The sequence below is a fragment of the Chrysemys picta genome, chromosome 2 (genome assembly GCF_011386835.1).
Source record: "Chrysemys picta bellii isolate R12L10 chromosome 2, ASM1138683v2, whole genome shotgun sequence".
In the NCBI taxonomy this organism is placed as follows: domain Eukaryota; kingdom Metazoa; phylum Chordata; order Testudines; family Emydidae; genus Chrysemys; species Chrysemys picta.
The window spans coordinates 62,036,997-62,063,641 of record NC_088792.1 but is presented as its reverse complement, the minus strand read 5'-3'; the positions used below and the strand labels follow the sequence as shown (position 1 = coordinate 62,063,641).

General features: G+C 41.2%; 1 protein-coding gene across 5 annotated transcripts in view; it reads right to left on the bottom strand.

Annotated features, from left to right (window-relative positions):
- LOC101950764 (ATP-binding cassette sub-family B member 5) overlaps positions 1-26,645 on the bottom strand; it is a 65,334-nt gene that overhangs the window by 24,736 nt on the left and 13,953 nt on the right. For 4 of the 5 annotated variants that reach the window (XM_065583326.1, XM_065583330.1, XM_065583328.1 and 1 more), the window contains 16 exons: positions 26,342-26,492; positions 24,041-24,095; positions 22,336-22,527; positions 18,975-19,146; positions 15,900-16,024; positions 15,634-15,811; positions 13,995-14,108; positions 13,462-13,572; positions 12,564-12,689; positions 10,508-10,711; positions 8,994-9,164; positions 7,113-7,274; positions 4,332-4,484; positions 3,541-3,684; positions 2,215-2,322; positions 1,818-1,895 (listed from right to left, as the gene is read on the bottom strand). In XM_065583326.1, coding sequence (XP_065439398.1) covers positions 1,818-1,895; positions 2,215-2,322; positions 3,541-3,684; positions 4,332-4,484; positions 7,113-7,274; positions 8,994-9,164; positions 10,508-10,711; positions 12,564-12,689; positions 13,462-13,572; positions 13,995-14,108; positions 15,634-15,811; positions 15,900-16,024; positions 18,975-19,146; positions 22,336-22,527; positions 24,041-24,095; positions 26,342-26,492 — 2,244 coding nt within the window. The remainder of the gene's footprint in view (positions 1-1,817; positions 1,896-2,214; positions 2,323-3,540; positions 3,685-4,331; positions 4,485-7,112; positions 7,275-8,993; positions 9,165-10,507; positions 10,712-12,563; positions 12,690-13,461; positions 13,573-13,994; positions 14,109-15,633; positions 15,812-15,899; positions 16,025-18,974; positions 19,147-22,335; positions 22,528-24,040; positions 24,096-26,341; positions 26,493-26,645) is intronic. The other variant, XM_065583331.1, reaches the window with a different exon arrangement.

The window sequence follows — 26,645 nt, the reverse complement described above, 5'->3', positions numbered from 1 at the left end:
CTACTTCAGTTGACTGCCTGTTCTCCTCAAGTGGGTTCAGGGAAGCAGCAGGAAACAGGAAGTTCCCTGAGAAGCTGGTGTTAATCAGTCCAGGCTCCTGGGGGTGCTAGAGAGGTATATAAGAGGCTCCTCTTCCTCTCTCTCCCTGCAGCTCCTGCTGCTTTCTGTTATTCCCTCTCACCTTTTCTCCTGCCTGCCTATTATGCAGGCCCGGCTCCAGGCACCAGCCCACCAAGCATGTGGGCCTGGAGGGGGGCGGCGCGGCGGGGCGCTCCGGCCTCAGAGCGGGGATGCGACTGGGCTCGCCGCCCTCCTCCCGGCGCTCCGGCCAGTCGGGGAGAGCGGAGAGCCGCGGCGGGCTCGCCGCCCTCCCCCCAGCGCTCTGGCCGCCTGGGGATCTCCGCCCTGCTCCCGGCGCTCTGGCCGCTGGGGGCTCTCTGCCGTGCTCCCGGCGCTCTGGCCGCCGGGGAGAGCGGAGAGCCCCGGCCGGGCTCTCCGCCCTGCTCCTGGCGCTCTGGCTGCCGGGGAGAGCGGAGAGCCCTGGCCGGGATCTCCGCCCTCCTCCTGGTGCTCTGGCCACCGGGGGCTCTCTGCCCTCCCCCCGGCACTCCAGCTGGTCGGGGATTGCGGGCCCATGGCCGGGCTCAGTGCCCTCCCCTGCCACGGTGGGGGGGGGGGGGGGGGAGGAAGGGGCGGCGGGTGGATTTTTTGCCTAGGGCGGCAAAAAAGCCAGAGCCAGCCCTGCTATTATGGCTCTTGTGCCCTCCTTCCTCCAACACAGCACTCCACCATCTCTGTGCATCTAGAGCAGAGAGAATACATATGCACCAGTAACAGAAACAATTTTCTACACTCTGGATCCTATTGGCGCGCCCCCACAGTCTGGCATCTGAGGCGGCCGCCTCAGTTTGCCTCATGGTAAGGCCAGCTCCGGATATTCTTCTCAGCTGAGGTGAAGTTCCTTTTCTTTGTGGATCTCAACACACCTTTCCTTAAATGCACTAACTTAGGCCAGCATCAGGTACTGAGCATCTTATGTCAGGTGCTACTGTCAGGAAGATGAAAATTCATACCAGGGGCCTTCTGATTGCTCAGGGCCACTGGCCAAAGAAGATAAGCATGCGCTTGACATAAATAAAAATGATGTTTAGGATGATGGTGGGCATCTGACAGCAACCAAAGAAAACCAGGTCCAGCAGGTAAAAGCAGGAATATAATTTGGTCATTCAAAAAAGCCATCTGGTTTAAAATTAACCTGGTTAAAACAAAGTAGGTGGTAACCTCAGGGCGCGCGCACACACACACACACACACACACACACCTGATTAACAACTTCAATTAAACTTGGTTGCCACTCAACTCTGTTCTTACATGGTATAGCCCAGATTGCATGGATGGGACAGAATCACTCAAAACCCTATCCCAGTTGTTAGAACAAGCTTGAACTTTAACCAAATTTAATGACCGTTTTAGGTGTGGTTGTCTTTAGCCTGTAAATGAGGTCTTAGCTTGGTAGCATGTAGCATACTTTCCTAATGAGGTTCTAACATGATTTCCAGTCAAACAAATCTCTATTCAGAGTGGTCAAGGAAATTTGCTATAATAGTGGTTAATCATGGTTAGAATTAGCATAGTTCTTCTCCTACTTTGACTAGAGTAAGTATACAGATAATTAATACCTAAAACTCCATGTGAAAGGTGGTGCAGTAAAATTGCGCTGTGTATGAGAAAAGAGGGTGGATTAATCTATTTGCAATTTATTATCGGAAAGGTAATTGAGAAAATGGTGTATTCATAGGAAAAAATGTAACACTAACCTGCCGTAGCATGGCTTTAAATGCCATATGCCTTAATCTCATTGTTAGGATTTCTCCCGACCTCCCATAAAGGAATCCCTGCAAGAAAAAAAAAACCAGTAGTCCCTCATATCTTTGATTTTTACTACTTGTAATTTAAATGGCAGTCTGATGCTATTTATACATCAAGTGCAGTCATTTATTAAAAGCATAGCACAAAATGGTGAGATGTGAATGTAAAATTAAAAAAATCAACAAGAGCTGAACAATACAGCTGTAGAGAACCAGACAGACATTCCCCCATCCCATCATGCCATGATCCCTCAGCTACCAACTTTAAATCCATAGCTGATTAAAGCAGTTACTAGAATGCAAACTGCTGTTCTGACCTATTGTTTTATTGATTATGAGAGTTTACCTGCAAAAACCAAGTGATAAAGCAAACACCACCTATAACAGCAAATGTGATGGAGAAAATGTTAGCTTCATGCCGGATCCTCTCCGGATCATCTTTTATTGAGAAGATCTGCAAAAACAGAAGGAAAATCATCCAAGTATTTTGTTAGCCAGCCTATTAATAGAGGCTGTATAACACTATAGAGACTAGAATGGAGTTTCTTACATACTTGGGGAAGAAGAGAGGAGAGCGTTTATATGAATGGATATTTTAAGGTTAAAGTTAATAAGGACTAAGGGTTAAATTTTCAAAAGCCTCACACTGACTTTTCTGCCTCACACTGGCTCCCTCCTGATAGTCATGGTGCTGTACCTCTGCTGCCTGGCTACAGAGAATCACCTTTGTTCAGACCTCTAGGCACAGGTGTCAGAGACGGCAGTAATGATTGTGCCCATTCCCTGGCTTTGGAACGCTGACACAGCACTGAAGTCAAAAGGAGAAGGAATGAAAAAAGCAATTTTGTTAGCAACTGGTTGGTCAGTAACTTCCTAATAGAAGTTGGCCCGCTGATGCCATCAGGAAACCTTTTTTCTTGATGATATTTCAATAGGCATAATCTTTCAGGAACAGGAGCACTACAAGAGGCCCTACTTCACTCTATTCAGTGCAGAAAGACCCTCCATCCGCATTAGAGAAAGGAAAAGAAGGTGTGAGCCAGCGATTAGCCCTGGCTGGGATGATTTCGTTGGGGTTGATCCTGCTTTGAGCAGGGGATTGGACTAGATGACCTCCTGAGGTCTCTTCCAACCCTAATATTCTATGATTCTATGATTAAACTACGGGAATGGGAACTTCTCGGTTCTACAACATGCTCCAACAATCATATCCTCTGTGGCTTTGGACAACTCACATCTCTCTGCCTCAGTTTGTGTAAAATGGGGATAATCCTTCCTTCCTTCACAGATACGTTGTGAGGACTCATTCATTAATGTTCATAAAGTGCTTTGTGAATGGGAAAAAAGTGCAATATAAATACTAAGGATTATTATACTACAGAGAAACTATGTTAGCCAGAACCATTTTCAAATAGAAAGATGCAAACATGGTATTCCTAAATTCTGAATTGTTTTACAAACCATGTTTATAATCTGCTTATGCTGGGCGCTCAGTGACCCAAGAAACAGTGGTGAAACTATGCTAGCAAATGTTTGTGAAAAACTATGTATAAAAATGATTCTAACTACCCTGGTTTCACTGAAGTGTCCATGGGGCCAACGGTACCAATCAGGTCAACTTAACTAGCCTCCTTCTACAGTTACATTACGGAAAAGTCAGTACTCCACTTACTGTTATAATTTTAGCAAATATGATGGAAAAGATAGGGTGACATGCTCCACTAATAACAGCAGCTAGTGTCCCCAGTGCAATGAAAGGCCATTCAGACTTGTTTAATCTAAAAAGCTTGAGGAAAGAAACTTTGGGAAGGTGTTCCTGGAAAAGAAAAACAGATTAAAATCAGGTCTTATTTTTGTCAAATACAATTCAATTTTACATTTTTAAAAGAGCTGAGCTGCATTATGGTGCCTACAGGAAAAGTTGAGTTTAAGAACCATGGACTAGTAGAGAACAAGGCAGGTAAATGGAAGACTACAGTTGACAGGACTGGCCAAAATCCATTCTAAAAACACTCTGGAATCCTCTTAACAGCAAACTTTACATAGATAATTATGCTTTCTACTTATATTCAGTAGCACCTGCCTTCACTAGCAAGACCAAGTACTGATTTTGCCCCAGATGGTCCCCTCAAGGATTGAACTCACAATCCTGGGTTTAGCAGGCCAATGCTCAAACCACTGAGCTATCCCTCCTCCCTTCTTCATTGTTTTATAGATGAGGAAACGGCACACTCAGAAGTGAAGTGATTTGCTGAAAGTTGATACAATTTTAGGAAGAGGACAGTCAGACTCCCACTGAAATAATCTTTGATATACACCCCCTTTCAGAAATGTTCTGATCTCTCTGGAAGAATTGTGCAGGTTTACCACTGAACTGCTGAATCTTTTTAGGATGAAAACAAAGATCCACAAACCAAACAACCAAACCAAAAAAATCTCGACTAAGCTCCAGTAAACCATTACCTCTTCAGGTGCAGCTTCTTCTTCAGCCTCTTTTTGTGGAACATGTTTTATGCTTGCTCTGTTCGAAATCAACCCATTGATGGGGAACGCTTCTTCATGATCTTTTAAGGTAATAGTTTCTGTTGATTCTTCATGGTCTTCTGTTTTAATAGACTTTAACACAATATAAATTCAGTCACAAATATATCCAAAAGGTCAGTGTAGTTGCATTAGGTAGACTCCACTTCCATTTGCAGGGTCATGTAGGTTCTCTGAGACCCTGACTGCTATTTTGGAGTTAGTCCTCTGACTAAATTTGCTACTCATGCCCTTATTTGGCAGAAACATAAGAGTATTTCTCCTAGTTATTGGATTCTCACTCCTCACGTCCTGAAATCCAGCTACAGGCATCTTCGGTGTTCTCTACATATTTACACAAAAAGCTAACATTTTGTGCCAAGCATTAAGGAAGTCATGCTCACTTTCTTCCAAAGAGCCTAATCCTGTGCAGTTATTCCTGTGAGCTTCCACTGACTTCCAGAAGTGGGCCCAAAAGGTTGTAAGCAAACAATACATTAAAAAATACTTTGACATATTGTAGGGTTACCATATTTCAACAATCAAAAAAGAGGACGGGAGGAGCCCCGCCCTAGCCCCGCCCCTGTCCTAGCCCCGCCCCTGCCCCTTCCACTCCCTCCCACTTCCTGCCCCCTCAGAACCCCCAACCCTCCCCCCCACTCCTTGTCCCCTGACTGCCCCCCAGGACTCCACCCCCTCCCTAAGCCTCCCTGCCTCTTGTCCCCTGACTGCCTCCTCCTGAGACCTTCCCCACATCCTAACTGCCCCCTAGCCTCCCTGTGCCTTGTCCCCTAACTGCCCCCTCCTGGGACCCCCCCCCCACCTGTACTCTGCCCAAAACCTTACACCCCCAACCCCCAGACAGCCCCCCCAGAACTCCCAAACACCCCCCCCGCTCCTTGTCCCCTAACTGCCCCCTCCTGAGACCCCCCCACCTGTACCCTGACTGCCCAAAACCTTACACCCCCAACCCCCAGACAGCCCCCCCCCTGAACTCCCTGACCCATCCAACCCTCCCCCCTGCTCCCTGTCTCTTGATTACCCCCCCCCCAGAACCTCCCTGCCGCTTCTCTGGTCCCCTGCCCCCTTACTGTGCTGCTCGACAGCGGGGGAGGGCAGCAGGGTCGGAGCTCCAGACCCACCGGCGATCTGTGAGTGCAGGGAAGGGGGGGAGGGAGGGAGAGGAGGGGGGTGTCAAGTTTCAGGAGGGAGGAGGGGGGACGTGCAGAAGGGCTCTGGCTCTGGCTCTGGCTTTTAGAGCACCGGCTGGTCTGTAAGCCGCGCGCAAGCTCTGCATGGGGGGGGGGAGGAGGGGAAGTCCGGACAGTGACAAATTCCCCCCGGACGCTATTTTTAACCCGAAAAAGCCGGACATGTCCGGGGGAATCCGGACGAATGGTAACCCTAACATATTGTTTTAATTCTGTTTTTTAAATGGTTTGCAAAACTCATGAGAATACATGTTTGTTCCACCATTTTAGGCCGAAATCCTGGCCCCATTGAAGTTAGTGGCAAAACTCTTATTGACTTTGATAGAGGGAGGATTTCATTCCTAGTATTTTGAAACAATTTCTTCTGAATTTCCTTCTAGTTTATCTTCCCACATCTCCAGAGTATCAAAGTGAGTTGATTCTGAATTGCACAGATGAAAGAATCCATGACAGTACAACAGTTCTAAAGTATAGCGTATAAGAAAGTTTCCTACTAATATGGTTTAAAACACTATTTCCAGGGTCACAGAAGGCCATACTTGTCTTGAAACTGTGTTTTAAAAACAAACAAATTTCAAAGTATATTCAAGAGTTTTCTAAAATACGGCTTAAAAACAGTCTAGTTTTATCTCTTGGCCATTCTTAAACTGTGTTGTTAACAGGAGTGGTTTTAAAACCATGGTAACATAAATGGTATGAAAAAAAATGCTTTAAAATTGTTCCACTGTCACAGCCTTAGTGCCAGTCCAGGCCTTGTCTCCATTAAACAAAACGACTAGCACATCTCTCACAATTGGGTTAGCAATGGTGACAGAACTCTATTCAGGTAGATCAGCCTCTATTCTAACCCTGGTTAGATAACATGGTAGTAAAAATGCCTGTGCTCTGCCTACAGTACACTAGCACCATTTCTGCCATTGAAGTTGCACTAGGCAACAGTGGGGGAAAATGCTGAAAATGGTGTATATACACACCTGCACTACAAGTGTAATTGTACAAGCACCCGGTTGTCTAGCAAATTTAGGGGGCATCTGTATTCTGACAGATTCTGTGTGTAGTGTGGATCCAACATCAGAATTAGGCAATAGAATTACAGATTAGACTGTTACCTTTTCTTTGGAACCCCCTTTGTGCTGTGAAAGCTTCCATCCATCCCGTTAGTTGGGATTCCACACAGAGCAGTTGCCAAAGGAGCTGTGCTACAAGGAAGCTGGAGGGTGGGGAAGGGGGCCTGATTTCAGCACATCCTGGGGTATCTGTGGGTTTGGGGGAGCATGGGGGGAGGCGCAAACCCCAGTGACATGTATGAACAGAACAATCTTGGTTTTTTGCAGGAGACGGTGATTTGGCTTTTAGTTACCATTGTGCCTCTCACTTCTTGGCAAAGTAAAGAACTTAACGCATGTACTAGAGTATGTGTGACCTGCTTATTGCTCTATCTTTTAAATAAATGAAGTTCATATGTCACAAACAAAGACTTTCACAGCAAAACTTTAGTATCTTTGTAAGGTACCTGTGCTGTTGCAAGTGAATAATATAACCCCCTTTTCTCCATCAGCTCTGAATGTGTTCCTACTTCAGCCACAGCACCATCAGCTATGGCCACTATTACATTTGCAGTCCGAATGGTGGAAAGCCGATGAGCTATTACAAGAGTGGTTCGACCTTTGCTGGCCTGTAAACAAACAACCACATTGTAATTTGTGTCCCCTGTGGCTTGGAGATTTAGCGTAATTTACTCTAATTGGTCATATTGTGACTGTAGTTACTCCCATTGATTTCATTTGCTAAAATATCCTGACAATCCATGAGTTTTTCCACAACTGACAACTAAAACCTTTCATATCCTGGTTCTGTCTCTGCTGAGCTACAGGAGACCTGCTTGCCGGCATCCACACTAAACAAACTCAGAAAGCTTGTTTTGCTTCCCCTGATTTTCTTGACTCTCTCTCTCTTTAATTATTCTGTTCAAAATTAAAAAAGCGAAACTCTGAGCTGCTTTAGGTTATGCTATGTGGAACAGTCTCATAGGGATGGATTCCTTGCAAAGGAGCAGATGGAGCCACATGTGCTCTGGCCCTGCCCCAACATGCCTCTATATAGGGGTCCAGGTAGCCTGAAGTTGGCTACGCTAGCCTCACACCTCCCAGGAGTTTTTCTGAACTGTGGGAGCTCTCAACTTCTTAAGGCTTCTGTAAGGGTCTTCTTTGCTGCCAGAGTGGCATAAAGACACCCAGGATACATCTACTCTGCAATATCTCACCTGAGGCTGGCCCAGGTCAGCTGACTCAGACTCATGGTGCTCAGTCTGTGGGTCAATAAAATTGCAGTGTAGACATTCAGGTTGGAACCCAGGCTCTGGGACCCCATGACAGGGGAGGGTCCCAGAGTTCAGGATCCAGCCCAAGCCCAAATGTCTACCCTCAGTTTTACATCATGAGCCCCACAAGCAACAGTCTGCGGACACGGGCCCACTCACAGGTGGTTAATTGCCGTGTAGACATACCCTAAAAGGTACCTGGTTCACATTCACGTAGTCCCATTTGAAACAGGACGATATTAACATGAACTAGGTACCTTTTAAAGGGCAGTTAGAGCACAACACTGTACCACGCTTCACAAATCACACCCCTTTGGTGCACTTTGCCAGTGCCGTGTTCGTTCATCGGTGCTGAGGATCTGTTTTCTGGAGGGAGTAGCCATGAGTGACATGCAGTGGAATAATAATCAATGCACACTTCTTCGGCAGTGCACATCTCTATGAAAAGCATGAACTAGAAGGTATCAATATTTACACACTCAAAAGATTAACATTACTGTAGTGCTTCTTAATACCCCATTTGGCATTTTTGTTAGCATTGGTCTGATGATCTGAACGTACAGAAATATCTATTGTACCAATTCAGATGTTTGTGTATTTAAAATTGATTTTCAAGAGAAGGACAAGATGTTGATTCTAAAAGCTCTAATGGTGACAAATTATTTGCCAAAGGGCAAATGTTGCCCTCACTGATTTGCACCCTATTTACAATCTGATGGTAGCCAATGGGTTTGCATGTGCATCAGGGCAACTTTTGGGCCCCATAACCACATAACAACACATTCATTATATCTTAGTGATTTAGACCCCAGTCTTGCAATGAGGGCTCACCCATACAGAACCTCACTGCAGGATTGGGCCACGGTGAGAGTTACCACGTGGTTACTGTTGTTCCCAGTGGGGTTACAGCATTGTTACTGCTGAACAATGGGCAGCATTTGGCAGTAATTGAGTAAATCATCCCTGTCATTGCAGTACAATAATAATCTTGTTCATCTATTCCTTGCTTTGAAAGAAAATATATTTGATTCAAGAAGATGGAGCTAGAGGTTGTGTCAATAACCCAGCATTTACCTTTTCCAGTGCAGCTTGGACTACTGACTCACTTTCCGTATCCAGGGCGGATGTGGCCTCATCTAACAAGAGAATTTTAGGGTTGCGCACCAAAGCTCGAGCTATGGCTATTCTCTGCTTCTGGCCACCACTCATCTGGGCTCCTCTTTCTCCTACAAGGGTATTGAATTTCTGAGAAAATAGCAGAGACACCATCAGTTTTGCAGTATAAACAATTAACCACTAAATAGAGCTTGATCCACAGTCCATTGAAGTCTATGGAAAGACACATCACCCCCCAACCTTGATTTCAATGGACTTTGGATCAGGCCCACAGTGAGAGCAAGATAATTCTGTATTATGGGAGCACCCTAGTGAAATGAAAGCTAAGGTTATGTATTGTCTGATCCCCAGAGTGCAGGACACAAATCCCATTTGAAATTAAATCTACACAAAGTCACTTTCAGTAGCAAAAACGTTCCCACAAGCAGGTGGTCATGGAATTTTTTCAGATGGGTACAAAGGACCAGAGGGGCATCCCAGGGAGATAGAGGGAGTTTCTGCTCGATCTGGAACTGGAACACAGGTTTCTGATGTGAAAGACCCAAATCTTATCCACTCAGCCGCAGCATCCCTCAAAAAAATACATGTCAGATCTGCTGCCCTGATTCAGCCAGGTACTGAAACACCTGCATAACTTGAAGCACTAGGATGACCAGACAGCAAGTGTAAGAAATTGGGATGGGGGTGAGGGGTAATAGGTGCCTATATAAAAAAAGCCCCCAAAATTGGGACTGTCCCTATAAAATTGGGACATCGGGTCACCCTATGAAGCACGTAAATAGTTCTATTGACAGGGAGGATACTCATGTGCCTGAAGTCATGCACATGCTCAAGTGCCTTATTGAATTGGGGCCTTTGTGCCGTAAACACTACCCTGATCACCACCTTATATGTCTAAAAATACAAATTTTGAATGACACTGCAATTTCCACTCTTGGCCACAAGGTGGCTGTAAAAATCAACCTTTCCCTGCTTTCATTTATCAGCTGTTGCTGAGTTTTGGTTACCATATTTTGTGATTTTGCAGCGGGGCAGTTGTCCCTCAACTTGGGGCTGAGATTGAAGGAAAGACAACCATAGTTCTTACTTTTAAGATGCATTTATATCAGAGTCATTCATGCTTCCACCTTTTGGAATCACAGTTATCCCTCCCCTGACCCAGCCCGGATTTATTTCCATTTCCTTACATGTCTGTTTCAGAGAATTTAGAGAAACATTTCAGAGTAGCAGCCGTGTTAGTCTGTATCCGCAAAAAGAAGAACAGGAGGACTTGTGGCACCTTAGAGACTAACAAATTTATTAGAGCATAAGCTTTCGTGGACTACAGCCCACTTCTTCGGATGCATTGCAATTGATGTAAATTCCTTCTGTCACACACACAAAAAATGGTTTCTTTTATGGTCATATCTCAATATCTCACTTTATTTCAGTTCATTTCTAAGAATGCAGGTTATTTTAAGTACCATACTTACATCAGGAAACTCCATGATAAAATCGTAAGCATTTGCTTCTTTTGCTGCATTCTCAATTTCTTCATCAGTTACATCCTCTCGACCATATCTTATATTGTTTCTAATTGTTGTCCCAAACAGAACAGGTTCCTGACTGACCACACCAATGAATTCTCGGTAATGTCTCAGATTAAGGGACTTTATGTCATGTCCATCCACTGTGATCTAAAGAAAAAAAAAGACTGTGAGAGCCTGAGGTTGTATATTATTATTTTTCTTCTTATTTTGTATTACCGTAGCACCTAGAAGCCCTAGTCATGGACCATGACCCCATTGTGCTAGGCGCTGTACAAACACAGATCAAAAAGACAGTCCTGTTCTTGAATCTTTCTAAACCTACAAACGTTTAGGACAAAATCTTCCCATTCCGTTTGTTAGGGCAGATTTAGGATTCGTGAGAAAAATGAGGATTTATTTTTGTTTCAGTGAAGAAATAGTCCTTGGCCAGATGTTTCCATACACCAAGTGGAGATTTGCCTCTGCCGGCACCACATCTGGAGTAAGGCCAAAGTAAAGGAAAGAGGAAGGGGCCCTCAATCTGAATCCTACCATCCCTTACATAGTGTTGGCTGGAGATACTTTTCATTTTTGCAGGAGCGGAAAACTTGAAACCAGCAGAGGCCATCTCTGCTTATCAATCATATAGTATTATGGTTTACTGACACACACCCTAAGGCCTGCATGAAGCATGGTGCAAGGAGGATAGAAGGGAAAAAGAACAACCATCATGTATCTTAAATGGGAGATTAGTCCTATGCAGGTAATCCATATGGTGGAGGGGGTAACACAAGGTTTGGCACTTTACACTTTAGCTGTGCTCAGAAATGCCCATGAAAATTCTTTGTCTGGATAGCAAATAGGATAAGCGTCAGGCAATCGTTGAGATGAACGTCTTCTACGTGCACTCTCACAGGACTGTGCGACACTGGAGCCGGGGTGGGGTGTGCTTGGCTGTATTTTATTACAGTGCTGTTTTTTCCCATTTCATACATGAAGGGGATCACCATTACATAGTGGCCTGGAAGACAGAGTTGCGAGAAGGCCAAGCCCAGAGACTGTTCTATGAGGACGCTGGCCCACTTCTCCAAAACTCGCTTGCCAATTCACAGCACCAGGACAAGGAGTTCAGGTTCTGGAGTGAGCAGCAAGGATGGAGTAACTTAAGTATGGATAATCAGTGGCCTCACCTTCCTACGTGGTCATGTTACCTCAATCGATTTAGATACATATATGGCCCCTATCACCATGGCATACGAACACCTCTAAAGTAGTTAATCTTAAAAAACAATAGCCTCTCTCTCCTCTCATCACATACTGTCTTAAATACCAGGAGCCTCCAGGTCCCTCAGAGGAGAGTAGATCTGATCTACTAGCAGCGCTCCAGCTAGATCTACTGGAGCTAGATCTGAATAGCAGGTAGCAAGTGATTCGAACTGAGCTCTGGGGCCAGACTCATTGGCAAAGATCTGCCAACAAAGGACAGAGCTGCATTTAGATGGTCCCTCCTAAATAATATTTAATAGTTAAACATTGTATTTATTTCAATTCAAGACAATATCTACCCTCCACAGGAAACCCTATAAACAACACTGTTAAGCAAGTAGGCTACCCAATATGCAGGACACCAGCCAAGTGTGTGTTTGGGTGTTCTAAATCCATGCCCAGCATCTGCAACAAATTCCTAATGTAAAAGGTGAGGCTGCTCAGAACAGAAAACACCCTACAGTATTTAAAAAGCTTGCCCGTGATTTATGTAACTTCCAAGTGATCCACTCTCTGAAGGCTGTAAGGCTCACTTTGTAAGAGTTTGACTTTTGTTAAATCTCCCGGCATCAGATGGGAGGAACAGCGGCTGATTGACCCAAAATCTTGTGTTATTATAGTTGGGAACAATACCCCATCTTTGTGCTCCACTTGTCTCCTTTTTCCTTGAGGATTTGTATAGCTATAATTCTTTGTATTTTACTATTTTAATACCTATGTAAATAGTACTATGCTCTAGAATGGCTGTACTCACCACTCCTTCCTGTGGATCATAAAACCTCTGAAGCAGCTGGACCATTGTGCTCTTACCACATCCACTGCTTCCAACCAATGCCACCGTTTGTCCACAGTCAATTTTCAGAGTGAGACCTTTCAAAACCTTGTGGTAGTTAAAAAAAGTAAAATGTAGAACAATCTCAAATTAACGAGATTCTGTCACTTAGGGTGACCAGAGGGCAAGTGTGAAAAATCAGGACAGGGGTGGGGGGGTAATAGGTGCCTATATAAGAAAAAGCCCCCAAAATTGGGACTGTCCGCATAAAATCAGGACATCTGGTCACCCTACTGTCACTAAACCCTGCCAGGTTTATCCCTGCTACATTTCAAAACGCACGCATTCCCATTGCAAATTCTGGCTTTGATCTTGTCTCATACCTCAACCACTGGAACCTGCCCTTCCTGACACCTCACATACTCTAATTTGTCCAGTGTTCTGCAGCAAAGAGTCATCTACTCTCATGATTCTGACCACATTCAGTCCCTCTTGAAGTCCTTCCATTGGCTCCTGCACACCTCCTGCATCACAGTCAAGCCCTTGGGCTCACCTTCAGGACCCTGCATAACTTTGCTCCTTCCAATCTCTCTTCTCTTGTCTTTTTTAGAGGCCACAGCTTTCTTGCCTCACTCAGCTCAAACATTCCATTGTCTGACAATCCCTTTTTACATTCTTCTCCAACACTCTTCTCCATGCCTTCTTTTATGTTTCCTCTCTACGCATGGAACTCAAATCAACCACCTGACTCCAATCTGCCATGCTTCCATCCTGTCCTCTAAAGCACACAATTCTTTTAGCATAATACACAAGTAACATGCCATATTTCAAGTTGTAGTCACAGTGACTACAACAAGCACAGAATAGGTGTTTCTCCTACCTGGACATCTGGTCTTGAAGGATAACTGAACTGCACATTATTAAATTCAAGTGCTCCCTTTATGTGATCGAGTTTGTGTCCATCTGAAGAAAAACTATCTATAGTGGGTTTCTGGGAAATGGAAAAAAAATAAAATTTAAGCAAATAATTTACAAATGCACAATTGAGGGAGGGAGATATCATTATAGCCTGAATATTTCATATTTTTATTCTACAATTTAAAACATCTTCCACACCACACCCGTTTTAGCATTGGGTAGTTTGCAATCTAAGGCTAGCTGCCATAGTTACTTTGCGTTGGTCACTGCATTCTATTGTTTGTAATTTCCTTTTAAGAGCCTGAACATAATGGTTCTTTCTAAGCCAGTTTGGTCTTTCTCCATTTGGCAAACACTAATTTTTTCCTCCTTTATTTTTCAATGGAAATTACCATGGCTTTTTGCTTATCACTACTTTATTGTTCTATTGGCATCGTTAGTGCTCTCATACAAGATAATAGCCCAGTTATGAGGACAGGGTAGAAGGATCCGTACCTGATCAATTATCTTGAAAACTTTAAAGGCAGCTCCTCTAGCAATAGAGAAAGTTTCAAAGTGTGGTGCTGCTGTGCCCAGGCAATAACTACTAAAAGTTACGCAGAAGAAAACCTAGAGGAGGAAGAAGATGAAACCCACACTGAAAACAAATCCAAAATTAAAGGCTGGTCCTATAGCCTTGATTTAGGCAACACTCCCATTTATGACCATTGGAGCTATGCCTCAGAAAAGACCACAGGATCAGCTCCATCATTGCTGTGTCATTCACAAGACATTCCTTAAGTATCAAAAGAATAAAGTTTAAACCTTGGAATGCCAGCACAATACCTTATAGTCTGGAACAATAGAAACTGAGAAGGATTTTTGGCAAAATTCTATGGAATTTCTACATAAGACAGAAAGAAAATGACTATTTTTGTTTCCTATTCTACTTGTCTCTATTGTAGTATATTTTAACACCAAATATTGTTAAAAAAAAGGTCATTCAAAAATATTTATTGGCTCATTAAAGTGAATGGCCTTTACCACTGCTAGATAAAGTTTTACAGAAAACTCAGAAAACCTGCAAACCACACTGCAAAAGTCCAACATATCTTTAGCTGACTACACCATAAACCTCACTGAGTTTTAAGGCAAGAAGTAAATAGAGTTTCAATTTTCCAAACAATTAAAAACTCCACATAGTCAAACTTTCAATTATATTCTATTATCCTTCAAATGAATAGAAACACAAGATGTGAGAGGTACATACAGCCCCCTACCAAACAGTTGATCACATACTTTGTGAGGAAGAATCTATTAGGCAAATTTCACCTCCTCCTCTGTTTGTGGAAAATCCATGAGCAGATTATGATTTTCTCTAATTTGTTAGTTATTTTAAATTATCTGATTACATTTTCAATTAACTTCATTTACTGTTATTTAGTTGTGATTGGTCATATAGTCGCATGGTATTGTTTCTGTTCCCTGACTGCAATTATTATAACCCTTGTGTCTGGTGTGAATGCTTCTGAAAAGTAAATTTAACATTCATCTTCTATGCACATTTGTGCTGGTAAAACAAACTGCATGAATGTTCATGGAAAACAAAGACAGAAGAGACGCAAATATGGCGGAGACAAATTTTTATATAAATTCAAACTAATATCATGAAATAAATCACTATTTGCCTCACTCTATTAGATAAGTTAGCTGAAACAGCTATGACTGTGAAGTGCAAAACCAGGTGGATTTAAATCATCTTTATTTGACCTCAGAGTGAACACTTCACTGAGAAGAATGGGGGGAAATTTTACATCTGCTTTGTTGTTACATTAAAAAGACAACAGCAAACCAGTTATGTTGTGAAGATTCTCTTCTGCCTATCTAAATTCTTATATTAGTGCCCATTACCATGGTATCCAAACACAACTTCACAACCAAAAGGGCAAGGAACTTAATTTTAACTTATATTTTACAGAACACAACCAACTCTGCAGGAAGTTATGGAAAGAACCCAGCGCCTGAGCAGTTGTGGATTCTCCATAGATATGATATCTCTTGTCCCTGCCTATAGCCAACATATCATATACTCAACATCACCTTCACAATGAAGTTAGTTTGTAGAAAGACATTGATGTAAAAATATGACACTTACAGCCAGGACAGTCCCAACTGAATAGCCAGTATTCTCATCAAGAATTAAGGTAGTTCCATACCAAAACCCAAGACCGTAACATCCATTTATAATTAGGTACAAAAAACCAACAGACAGCTTAGAAGCAATAGCTTTTTTTATACCAAGGTTTTTTGCTTCTCCTAGATTACTTGTATATCTGTTAAAAAGACAAACATAGGTTAGTCATTGTGGCTGCAGACAAAGTCATAAATTAAAAAAGACGTTAACTATTGAGAGAGTCAGACCTATTGATTTCCTTCTCTTGTCCTCCAAAGGCTACAACAGTTCGCACTGATGACAGGACTTCTTCTGCTACTGCACCTGCTTTAGCATAGGCTGTTAACTCCTTACTGGTTAATGTGATGATCATCTACAGTCAATGGGAGCAGAATGAAGTGAATTTCTCAAACAAATTGAGAGTAGCTCTATACCTCATGTTTATTATGTTCTTTCTCCGAGCTCAGAACTGCCAGATTCACAATGATCTTTAGAATTGCTTCCTGGGTCATTATTCTACGTCTGATCAAGTATCCAATCTTGCAAATACTATCATGCAGATGTAAGTATGCACTATCCCAGTAATGTTTACAGAATTGGACCCATAGAAAACATTTTAAATGCTGTTCCATATGTACAGAACTTGTTATGGAATATATCTTAGAAGCATAAAGATCTGTGATCTTATAAACTCTGTCCCAGCAGTCTATTAGACCTACCTAAACAGGATGAGTGCAGGGATGTTAATTAATTAATTAATTAATTAATTAAATGAGGCCAGGAGAAAAATGCTAGGCCCAGAAGGATTTTTTGGGGGGAGGGCTATTGAATCTTCTCAATTTTATTAATACATTTTAAGATATCAAAAGACAATGTTAAAATCATAAAGGCAGGTGTTTAGGAGGACCACTACCTGTTACAAATAATCTGAGATTGTGAAATCTTTAGGACAGAGATTATCTTTCTGTTATGTGTGTGTGTGTGTGTGTGTGTGTGTGTGTGAACAACTCCTAGTAGTATGGTGTTGTGATACTGCTTGTGGCCTCTAGGTGCTACTGCAAATCTACTATCATCACTAACAATACAAGAAAATTGAGACTAAGAAATATACCGAATTCCCTTAAATATATCTATTTCAGGCTAAATATTTTTGTAACATTTTTTTTTACTCCAGGTTCAAACATACTACTGGAGCTGCTCAGAAATTTTTCAACAGAAAACAGATTCATTGAAGCAGAACCTTTCATGGAAACGTATTGGCTTCAACCAAGCTTTTGTCCAGAAGGTTTCTCAGGTCCAGAATGGGATTTCTGGTGAAAATGAGAACACCTAGAATAGCCAGTGATTAGGCACTCAGCTGGGATGTGGGAATCCTATGTTCAAATCCTTGCTCCGAATCAGGGAAGGGACTTGAACCTATAGTTCCTACATCACAGAGGAGTACCCTAACCACCTGGCTTATTGGCTGTTCTGTCTCTCATGCTCTACTTTGCAAAAAAAAATTGAAAGGTCTCAGTTTTGTCCTGATTCAGAACAAAAATAAACGTTGAAACTTCAAAATGGAATTCTTATTTTCCAGCCAGCCCTACTCACGGCCTCCTACATCCTTAAATCCCTCAGTGTGGTCAAGTGGAAAAGAGATAATAAGGTAAAATATCCTCTGTGGAATTAAGCTTATATGTAAATTGTCTCAGAACTGCTAAGCAAAAAGTGACAACTTTCAGCTGTTAGGAGTCAGAGTATCAGTTCGTACACTGATAATCTAGAACATTCTAAAAATGTCAAAAATTAATAACTCAAGAGGTCTGGGAATAACAGGAAGGAAAGTGGCACAAGACAATTATGCTGCTTGTAGTTTTCAAAGTTTTCACTGGTTTTGATAAATTTTGGAGTCAGAGACAGGATAATATTTGCAAATTGGGTATCAAACTGGGTATTTTATCTCATGGCAAGACAGTGAAGTGTACATTGTATAGGAATGGGAAGATGAGACAGAGGTAGAGTAATAATTGGAATGGGCACCTGAGCTTGTTTTAGGGATCTATCCTGCCATAGGTTACACCCTTCAAAGAGGATATGGGTTCATATCCTAATGCAGGAGCAGGCCTGAGTGGTTGACTCAGCAGTAAATCATGTGGCCTTAAGACCCATCTTTCTTTATTTCTGTGCTACTGCTAACAATTCTATCATCTCAAGACATTGTGTTATGTCTTTATGCATCTGGATTCCAGCACTGCCTTCAATAAGGACCCAATTGGATGGATTTGAGACTTTTCTTTTTTTTGACTCTGAAATTTAACTGGGTTTAAGCACATTACTCCGGCTGTAGCATTATCAGAATGTACATGTCATACATGATCAGGGCAGCCGAGAGCAGGTTTGGGCCCTGGTGAAATTTTTTTTTTCGGGCCCCCCAGCAAGGGTGGACTGCCGGGCCCCAGTAATTTGTACCGGCTTCCCCCCCTCTCGTCGGCCCTGTACATGATGTGTTCTGTACATGTGATCAATAGCTATCCTGTGTTTGTATCTCGTCTGAGAAGTTAAACCTGTCTAGTCATGTTAATCATTGAAATCTGACACTGTGACCCATATTGTATGTGATTCAAAGCCATCCAAAGTATGACGTGTATTTAGAGTAAACAAATGGCACTGAACATGTGTTAGCTGCTTATTGTATCAGAGTTTTCATTTATTACTCTAACAAATGAATAAAACCTACCAGATTTGCCTTTGAGATATAGTGAAAGTCAGATCGTTGTTAGAATAAGTATCTAATCCAAATGTAGTAATCATTGCTAGGAGAATAGTTCTATTTCCTATCATCTTCTGATGAGCCTAGTGGCAGCTTTTTTGTTATTAATAAAGACAACACAATGTTTATCTGGATAATTTGCTTGTTAAAATGAAGAGATTTTCTAATATTAATTAATATTGGAAAGTTTCTCCATTTTTAAAGATGAAACAATTTGAATTGGCCTAAATATATCTATGTACCTGTCTATCTGTGCAAAGAAACTATTTTTTTTTAAATCAGGCATTTTTCTTTTAGTTTTTCTTTTCTTTTCAGGAACCATGCCCTTAGCAATTGTGAGCAGCTGTTAAACTCCTACTAAAGGAAAGTTAACACTTAAAATATAATTTGGTAATTTAAAGATCAAAATGTACTTTCTTTCACACATAAGAATAAGCCCCAGGATTTCATTAGTGGAAATCTGAGCTTTTCGGTAACTGTAATTTTGGCAAGTATATAGCAAAAACAGTTTCCATTAAATACCCTTTCCCCAAGAAATTTGTTACATATTAATCCTTAAAATCTTGCCTACCTTAGAACAAAATGCTGCTGATAGTACTACGAGGGGGCTTGTGGACAGGATCACAAGTGTAAGTTTCCATCCCTTCAGAAAGCCAATCACTATGCCTACTGTGAACGTTGACATGTTTTGAAATAGCTGAGCGACTTTGTCTCCAATGCCATCATTGATTTTATTAATGTCTCTAAGAGGAAAAAAAAAAGCAATTTTTTCAGATGAAGATAGTTTAGAATAATATCTATATTATCTCTATTTCTCTCTCATTTTCATTAGGGCTGTCAAGTGATTAAAAAATGAATCGCCATTAGTCGTGCTGTTAAACAATAGAATACCATTTACTTAAATATTTTTGGATGTTTTCTACATTTCCAAATGTATTCATTTCAATTACAACACAGAATACAAAGTGTATAGTGCTCACTTTATATTCTGGATTACAAATATTTACACTGTAAAAAAACCAAAATAAATGGTATTTTTCAATTCACCTTATACAAGTACTGTAGGGCAATCTCTTTGTCATGAAAGTTGACCTTATAAATGTAGAATTATGTACAAAAAATAAATTCATTCAAAAACAAAACAATGTAAAACTTTAGAGCCTCCAAGTCCACTCAGTCCTACTTCTTGTTCAGCCAATTGCTCAGACAAACAAGTCTGTTTACATTTGCAGGCGATAATGCTGCCTACTTCTTGTTTACAATGTCACCTGAAAGTGAGAACAGGCATTTTCATAGCACTTTTGTAGCCGGCATTGCAATGTATTTACGTGCCAGATAAACATTCATATGTCCCTTCATGCTTCGGCCACCAATCCAGAGGACATGCTTCCATGCTGATGACACGTTAAAAAATGCGTTAATTAAATTTATGACTGAACTCCTTGGGGAGGAACTGTATGTCCCCTGCTCTGTTTTACCCATATTCTGCCTATATTTCATGTTATAGCAGTCTCAGATGATGACCCAGCTCATGTTGTTCATTTTAAGAACACTTTCACTGCAGATTTAACAAAACACAAAGTGGGTACTGATGTGAGATTTCTAAAAATAGCTTTAGCACTCGACCCAAATGTTTAAGAATCTGAAGTGCCTTCCAAAATCTGAGGGATGAGGTGTGGACCATGCCTTCAGAAATTTTAAAAGAGCAACACTCTGCTGTGGAAACTATGGAACCTGAACCATCAAAAAAGAAAATGAATCTTCTGCTGGTGGCATCTGACTCAGATGATAAAAATGAACATGCGTCGGTCCATACTGCTTTGGATCATTATTGAGCAGAACCCATCATCAGCATGGACGCATGTCCTCTGGAATAGTGATTGAAGCATGAAGGGATATATTAATCTTTAGCGTATCTGGCACATAAATATCTTGCGATGCTGGCTACAACAGTGCCATGCGAACATCTATTCTCACTTTCAGGTGACATTGTGAACAAGAAGCAGGCAGCATTATCTCCTGCAAATGTAAACACACTTGTTTGTCTGACTGATTGGCTGAACAAGAAGTAGGACTGAGTGGACTTTTCGATTCCAAATTTTTACAAAGCTGCACACAAAAACAAAACAAAAAAATTCTACATTTGTAAGTTACACTTTCATGATAAAGAGATTGCATGACAGTACTTGTATGAGGTGAATTGAAAAATACTATTTCTTTTGTTATCATTTTTACAGTGCAAATATTTGTAATAAAAATAAAAAGTGAGAACTGTGCACTTTGTATTCTGTATTGTAATTGAAATCAATATATTTGAAAACGTAGAAAAATGTCCAAAATATTTAATAAGTTTAAATTGGTATTCTATTGTTTAACAGTGCGATTAAAACTGCATTTAATATTTTGAGTTAATTGCATGAGTTAACTGTGATTAAATTGACAGCCCTAATTTTTATATACACACACTTTGTAGCACAGTATTTATTATTACTGTTACCCATTTTGGCCCAAGTGACTAGCCAAAAATTTGGGGTCTTGCAGATTGTCAATTTATCCTCCTAACTGGAACAATGGAGCCAACTACCTTTGATGCAGTCTTGTTTATTTGCAAGGAATGTACAAAGTAATTCTCCACAACATTTATGCACATGCTTAATTTTAAGCATGTTAATAATCCCATTAACTTCTGGTAGAGTTAAGCACATGAGTGTCTGCAGGCTCAGGGCCGAGGTCAGGCAGATCTCTATTAATTTTATTTATTTATTAGCCTATCACAATTTGTGAGTGCAATTTACATGACTTAAGGTTGGGTCTGCTCATATTTCCTGTAATTTGGGGGAAAAGAGTACCCTAGGCTCTTTGTCTTTAAAGCTGTAGACAAGTTCAGATCTCAGGCCTGGTCTACACCTAAAAACTTTGATTTGACCCAGCTACTTTGCTCAGACCTGTGAAAAATTTCACACTCCTGGGAGAGATAGTTAAGCCAGCCTATGCCTTGGTGTAGGCTCTGCTAGGATGACAGAAGAAATCTTTCATCAACCTAGCAACTGCCTCAAGGGGGTGAATTTACTATAGTGATGGAAAAACCCTTTCTGCTGCTGCAGCAAGGGTCTGCACTACACTAAGGGTAACTGCAGCACTGCAGACATTCCCTCAGTTACATTAGTGTAAATTCACAGTAACTCAAGTGAATGCAAGAGTTAATCTTAATTCCCAGTGGTGAAACTGATGGCAGAATTAGCCCACAGAATACCAGTATAAAGGCCCACTTTACACAGATGCAACCTATTAGTCCCCACTCAACCCCAGTTTAGTCACCACTAAATAGTTGCACCACTGCAAAATGTTCTTAATGCAAACAAGGCTTAACAGTCCAGGATTAGAGCTGGATGAATATTTTCTGGTTGAATTAATCTATTTCAGAATTTAGGTTGAATTTGGTGAATACAAAATGAAAAAAAAAAAAAGTCAAAAACGTTCATTTTGACATTTTCTAAACAAAACATTTCAACTTTTCATTTTGAAATTGTGTTTTGTTTAGAAATGTAGTTAGATTGGTAAAACTCAGTTTTTGTTTCTGGTCAAACAAAATGTTTCATTTGACCAGAAATGATTTCTTTTTTTCATTTTGGCAACAACAAAAAAATCAGCTTTTTTTTTTCCCCCATGAAATTATTTTTGTCCCCAGATTTTTTGTTTTGACCATAAAAGCAAATAAATAAATAAATAATTTGAAAAAAATATCATTTGCTCAGCTCTACCCAGAATTTCACATTCAGTGGAAATATATACAGTTTAGGCATAAGAACAAAGAGAAATGCTCTCAGAAGGCTTAAAAATTGACTAAGGACATGGTTCTGCAATCTTTACTCACTGGGACTACTTGAGGGCTGCAGTACAGGACCCTAAACAACAAAATACAAAGATCTTACTCAGTCAGACGTGTGTTAAGCTCTCCACTGTTACTGCTATCAAACCAGCTGAGTTCCTGTCCCAGAATTGCATGGAAGAAAGTTTTTCTTATTTTCTTTGTTTGCCTTGCTGCTGCCAAAACCCAAAAGGAAATCTGTAGGTAGCCAAACACTAAGGCAGTCGTTCCAATACCGACATAATATAAAGCGAACCTTTAAAAAAAAATAAAAATTAAGTTGTGGCAACTTGGAAGAAAGGGAACTTGGTTATTATTATAAATAAAAAGGTTATTTAATTTTGTTTCTAAGGTTATGTCTACACTACTGCCTATGTCAGCAAAACTTATGTCACTCAGGGGTGTGACTATTCCACTCCCAAGCGACATAGTTACCCTGACATAAGTGCCAGTGTGCACAGCGCTATATCGGTGGGAGATGACATAGCTTATGCCAATCACAGGAGTGGTTTTTTTATGCCGATGGGACAGAGCTCTCCTGTTGGTATAGTAGAGCATCTTCACCACACACGCTGCAGTGGCACAACTGTACCGGCACAGCTGCAGCACTGTATGTGTAAACATGGCCTAAGAGTTTCACTGCAAAATCCCAAATTCCTGGGGCAATGTTAACCACAGACATTTATCTAGCAAAAGCTGAGGCCTGATTCCTTCACAGTGGTATAACTCCACTCAACTCCGTGCAAGTAAGCGCAGAATCAGGCCTCTGACATGCGGATAATATTGCTGTCCCCTGGCTGCGTGGTGGTTGATTTCAGGGCTTTGCAGCAGGTCACTTTCTGTAGTTGGAGAGAAGTTGATGTCTGGGAGTCAGGTCTGATGTAATTTGTTGATTTATGCTATAAACATGATGCTATCTACATGCGTAGGTGAGATTTGTGGTTCTTATACAGAGGCAGACCCAACCTGTCACAACCAGCTCTGGAAACCCCAGCTCAGTCATCACATCCACTCCCAGCCACTAGAAACAACTGCTTCCTTTGCTGTTCCTACAGCCTCCTCCTCCCCCACCACCAGCCCTCGCACAGTTAAACAGCGTCTTCCCTTCTTGGCTATCCTACATCACCCTCCAGTCAGCAGCAGTAGATTCACCCTCATCAGATTCTCCACTCTGTCCTCTGCTGACCTCTCACTGCTCACCTGATTCCACACAATACACATTGTGAATCTAAGCCTATTACTGTTTGGTCAGAGTTCCTTTCCTTATCTGCACTCAAGATTAAAACCTTTTCATTATCGTTATGAAAAAGGCCAATAAAATGCTACATCTCTGGAGGCTAATGAGTTTAAATGGCTATTCATTACTTCACAATTATACATGAAGCTCCTGGAATCCCATCATTTGCTCTTCACAGCACCCAGCTATTTCTTCCCATTCTGTCACTTCCCTCAGCTTTATACCAGAGTCACGCCAATCAATGCGGCTGGAGTTATCCCTGATTTACAGCAACATACGTGAGCAGAGAATCAGGTTCATTCATTTTCTTTTATTCATGAGGTAAAATGGTTGGGACAGAAGGGAAAGTAGTCATTGGGATACAATTCAATACAGCAGATAAGTCTGGTTCTCAGCTAGGGCGAAGGTGATGAACTAGAACTTCTATCTAATGCTATTAACTATCTCCACTGACAGTTTACTTAGAGCCTGTATCTGCTGTACACTTCACAGCTGCTAGTCAACCCAAAGTTAATAATTACTTTGAACTTACTCTGTCATTTGTTCTTCAAAGGGCACTTGTGACTGATTGCAGCTCAATGAACTTGCTGAAAAAAAAAAGATGTTTAAAAGTTATGAAAGTTGTTAGAGAGACAAGGTGGGTGAGATAATGTTTTTATTGGTGATACTGACAAGTTTTCAAGCTTATGCAGAGCAGCTCTGAAGAAGAGTTCTGGGTAAGCTCAAAAGCTTGTATTGGACAAGTTTGGTGAGAGAGACATGATAGTACCTCACCCACCTTGTCTCTAATATCTTGATACCAACACGTAGTGTTTAATTTGTAATGAAAGAGGTACTCGGACTCAAGCAATTTTTTTTTTTACATTCAACTGACATGGCAAACCCAGAGGTGCTGAGGCTATGAACTGCCAACTCTAGAGATGCCAGGGCTCAGCCCTGGCAGAAATTAAGCACTACCAACACGGCTACAATACCACCACATACAACAATGTAAGTTGTTAATTATTTGCACCATCCGCCTTTAACTCTTCATTGCTGGTTCTCCACACCAGTATGTGTTGTGATAACATGCAGTATCATTCCATTTATTACAACATTCCACTGAAACATACCTGCTATGCCAATTTAATTTATTTTGTGCCTGACATACAGGCCTGGTGTGTTAATCAGCAGCAAAAAGGTTAAACTCAGTAATTGTTACGTTATCATATCACCATTAGAATTATATGCCTGTGTTTCACTTCCATGTGGATTTTGCAGCTTGTCCCCCCAACCCCCATGCTCACAAGCAACACTGAACAGCTGAAAATAATCACACAAAGATATTCATGCTAGGCAGGGTAAGACTTTTTAGCTCAGATTTACCCCCGTTTACATCTACTTTTGCCTACATAAGCTAAGATGGTGGTTGTTTATAAGGTAAAACTTAAGCTCTAAAAGCACCTTTAAAACATCAGAAATGTCAAGTTGTGTCTTCTCTGTTCTACTGGAGCATACATTAGATAGCCAGAGGGCTGAAGTTGGGGATTTCTCAGCCCTCAATTGAAGAGGCACCCATGTTGAATCTCCTATGGAGAGACCTTTTCTTCTCCCAGCTGTTTCTCAGACCTTTGAGTTACACAGGTGTTTTTGTTTATATCGGAGTAAAATTCCTCCCCCCTAGTTGCTCAGGTTTTCCTGATTTAATAATCCCACTAATTTTCTATTATCAGGGGGTTTCTAGGCATCATAGAGTCTCCCCAGGCTACGGTAGTAAACACAACCCGAATTTCTAAAGCAAACAGAAAAAAATTGCATTTTTTTTTTTAAAAGGAGAGCGCAAGAAGAGTAAAACTCCCTTTCAAGCTGTTGTATGTTTCTGGTGAGCTTCTGGTTCTGAGTACCATAAAAATAAGAGGCTATTGTTTATTATTAGAATTAAATGAGTTTACAAAGCACAAACCAACGGATCACTAGCTACTCTGGGGACAGCTTTTCCCCACATTGTCTGGATTTCCTGGTAGCAAAGAGCTCTTAGAAGTCTTGTTGCCATGGGCTATGTGCTCTGCCCTTCTCTTTGAGGGTAATAGAATCCACTGAGGGAAGTAAATGCCCCCCACCCCTGCTTCCATGCTCCCCATCCCAGCTCTGCCCTTTTTCACTGTCCTCTACCTGCACAAATGAAGTGGGGAGAGAGGTTCCAGGCCCATGGTTATAACATTAAGTTACCGAGCACCATCAACCTGAATAAAGTAGAGCAGAAGCCTTTATTTCCATAGGCAACACAGCTAGTGATATCTTGAAGAATATTAATGGGTCACCACTATCTATAGAGCACATCAAGGAGAATAGTGGGATCGGAATTTATTAAAATTAGTAACTCTTCCACGTAAGCATTTCTTCATGAAGACACTGCCCATTGTCATAAGGTGGAATCCATCCCTATGCAGAGGCCTGCAACACCGCTTAAATCCTTTCAAGGACTATTAAGCCTTGTGTGAGATTTGTAGCGAAGGATGAATTTCACCTATAAAATGAATGGCCACAATGAGTGAAGTTTAAACAAATTAAAGAAACCGAAGAAATCTACTAAGTTTACATGAAGACTTACTACTTCCCAAACTTTTCTCTATGGTAAAGATGATCGTTACTTAGCCATGAAAACACCCACATATCCAAGCTCTGCTACAGGAATAAATAAATAAAAAAAAAACCCACAGAGAAATTAGACTTACTTTTAGCCCTTCTTTTCACAAGAAAGCTAAGGTGATCATAAGGAAATAAATGGGCGAGGGGAGAGGAACATATCATGAACAAAAGCAAAATAAATAAAGTATATGAATTGTTTCCTTACGTAAACTCTCCTGGGATATGCAACCACTCACAAAACCGTCGCTCATTTCACCAAAAACCAGTGACATCAGAGGAAGGCAAACTCCATTCAGTACTGCTGCTATTGTTCCAAATACCATAAGAGTTATATCCAGCCCGTCTGCATATCGAAACTGATGGGAATCAGTAAAAGAAGTAAATATCAGATTATTTTAGTCAGTGGAAACCAGTATGGCTTCCTGGTTGTTTGAATGTTAATAAAATAAACTATTTACAATAAAATGTTAGGAAGTTAATGCTCTGATTCATTTAACATTAGAATAGTA